General features: G+C 35.5%; 1 protein-coding gene across 1 annotated transcript; it reads left to right on the top strand.

Annotated features, from left to right (window-relative positions):
* The first annotated feature begins 248 nt into the window (after positions 1 to 248).
* On the top strand, positions 249 to 1,630 carry LOC132638292 (protein OXIDATIVE STRESS 3 LIKE 4-like). The gene is made up of 2 exons (XM_060355234.1): positions 249 to 735; positions 1,176 to 1,630. The coding sequence occupies exons 1-2, from the start codon at positions 485 to 487 to the stop codon at positions 1,468 to 1,470; spliced, it is 546 nt and encodes a 181-aa protein (XP_060211217.1). The 5' UTR covers positions 249 to 484; the 3' UTR covers positions 1,471 to 1,630.
* The last annotated feature ends 220 nt before the right edge of the window (positions 1,631 to 1,850 follow it).

Genomic DNA, 1,850 nt, shown 5'->3' with positions numbered 1-1,850 from the left:
TCATTTACTTTCATTCTTTCCTTTATTTTGGAGTGTATGGGGGTATGTTTAGTGTGAAACGGTCTCATGCAACGTGTCAGATCTATTCTATCTTCACACTTCCTTCCCGGCGACCACCCACCCATATATTCATGACCTTTAACTATACATACACATATAGATATATAGAACACGACGATCTTTCTATGGCGTTATGTGAACTCCCATTTTATTTTCTTTCCTTTTTAGGTCAAGAGTAAATTGACTTTAAATGCTATCTCTTCTTTTTTTTGTAATTTGTCTTGTGTCTCTATAATCTCAACACTTACTCAATTTCACCACCACTCTATCCCAACGACCCACCCCACCCCGCTTCATCCCTAAAAACGCCAAAAACCAAACCTCATTCATGTATTATATAATCCTATTTCATTCAGACATTATTACACACACAAAAAAAACGTTAAAGAGAAAAAGAACATAAGTCTTTTTTTTATCATCAACCATGTCTTCTGTTCCAGAAAAGAATGCTTTTCTTGCTCAAGAAAATGGTGTTGTTGTCGATCAACATGATGATGAAATGAAAAGTGTAGTTAAGAGTGATTCTGATAATTCTTTATCTTCTTCCATTGGTAAGTTAAGTAATGGAGTAATTGGAGGAGATGAAGAAGCCGGCGAGGAAGCAGTAAGCAAGAATGAACTTGATGAAGGAGCCCTCAATTCTTTGACAGCTTTGGAAGCTGCCCTTCCTTTTAAGTCAGTTTTTTGTACCTCTTTAATTTCCCTAAATCCCTTTTTTTATTTTTTTTTATTTTTCAGTCACTAATTACATATGTCTTCTTTTAATTTGTTTTTTAATCTAATTTTGAACATTCAATGACAGAGACAAGAATTTGATCAACGGGATTTTGTAGTAGTTCTATCGCGAAATTAACTTTAACCTTATTTTTCTAAATTGAAAATATTACTTGTGTCACTTTGTGTCCTTCCCATCAAATCTTTTGTTCTCAGTCAAGTCCGTTCTATCTTGTAAAAGACTAGCTACACAAGGTTGGCTCCAGACTAGATAAAAGAAATCTAGGAGATTCAATTAACTTTTATATATAATAAAAATATTTTTAACGAAGAAGTCTAACTTTTCTCATATATTTTTTTGGTGTTTATGATGTTTTACATTTTTCTTTTATTGTTTATAGGCGAGGATTATCAGGTTTCTATACTGGAAAATCAAAGTCATTCGTGAATTTGCTTGAGGTGAAATCTTTGCAAGAGATGGAGAAGGAGGAAAGCCCAATGAACAAGAGGAGACGCTTAACGACAACTCAGAATGCGATGTATAAACGAGCAAGCAGCTCAAGTTCAATGCCAGTCTTAACACGCATTGACGGTGAAAATGCACAGAATGTTGGGGTTGAACAAGAGTTCAAATCATCCACCGGCAACACAAGTTTTAGCTCCGTCAACTCTGCCACCAAGCCATCCATCAACTGATGGATCAGTTTAAGTGCATCTTTATATCTATCCCAGCCATGCGTTTATTGTGTGAAAAAAATGTATTTTCCAACGTTTCGTTTAGTTTTTCCCCTTTTGGGTTGTGATGATGTTTTTTAGCTCTTAAGGTCATTTTTTATCCGGAAAAGGGCCAAAATATACCCCCTACTTTGTTTTATTGTTGAATTTAATTAGGGCTGGTCATAAATATCGAAAATCAAAAAACCAAACCGAACCGAACCGAAACTTCAACAAACCGAACCGAACCGAACTAGTATGGTTCGGTGTTTGGTGTCCACCGTAAAAAAACCGAAACTGAAATAGCCGAACCGAAGTTTGATAAAACCGAACCGAAAAACCGAACGCGCACCAAAATTTAA

Source organism: Lycium barbarum, chromosome 4, assembly GCF_019175385.1.
Source record: "Lycium barbarum isolate Lr01 chromosome 4, ASM1917538v2, whole genome shotgun sequence".
In the NCBI taxonomy this organism is placed as follows: domain Eukaryota; kingdom Viridiplantae; phylum Streptophyta; class Magnoliopsida; order Solanales; family Solanaceae; genus Lycium; species Lycium barbarum.
This window is presented reverse-complemented; position numbering and strand designations above follow the sequence as displayed.

Bases quoted from the DNA above. Each gene is read 5' to 3' on its own strand.
- LOC132638292 (XM_060355234.1), top strand. From the start codon at position 485: ATGTCTTCTGTTCCAGAAAAGAATGCTTTTCTTGCTCAAGAAAATGGT. The intron at 736-1,175 runs GTCAGTTTTTTG...TATTGTTTATAG, and splicing joins GAAGCTGCCCTTCCTTTTAA to GCGAGGATTATCAGGTTTCT.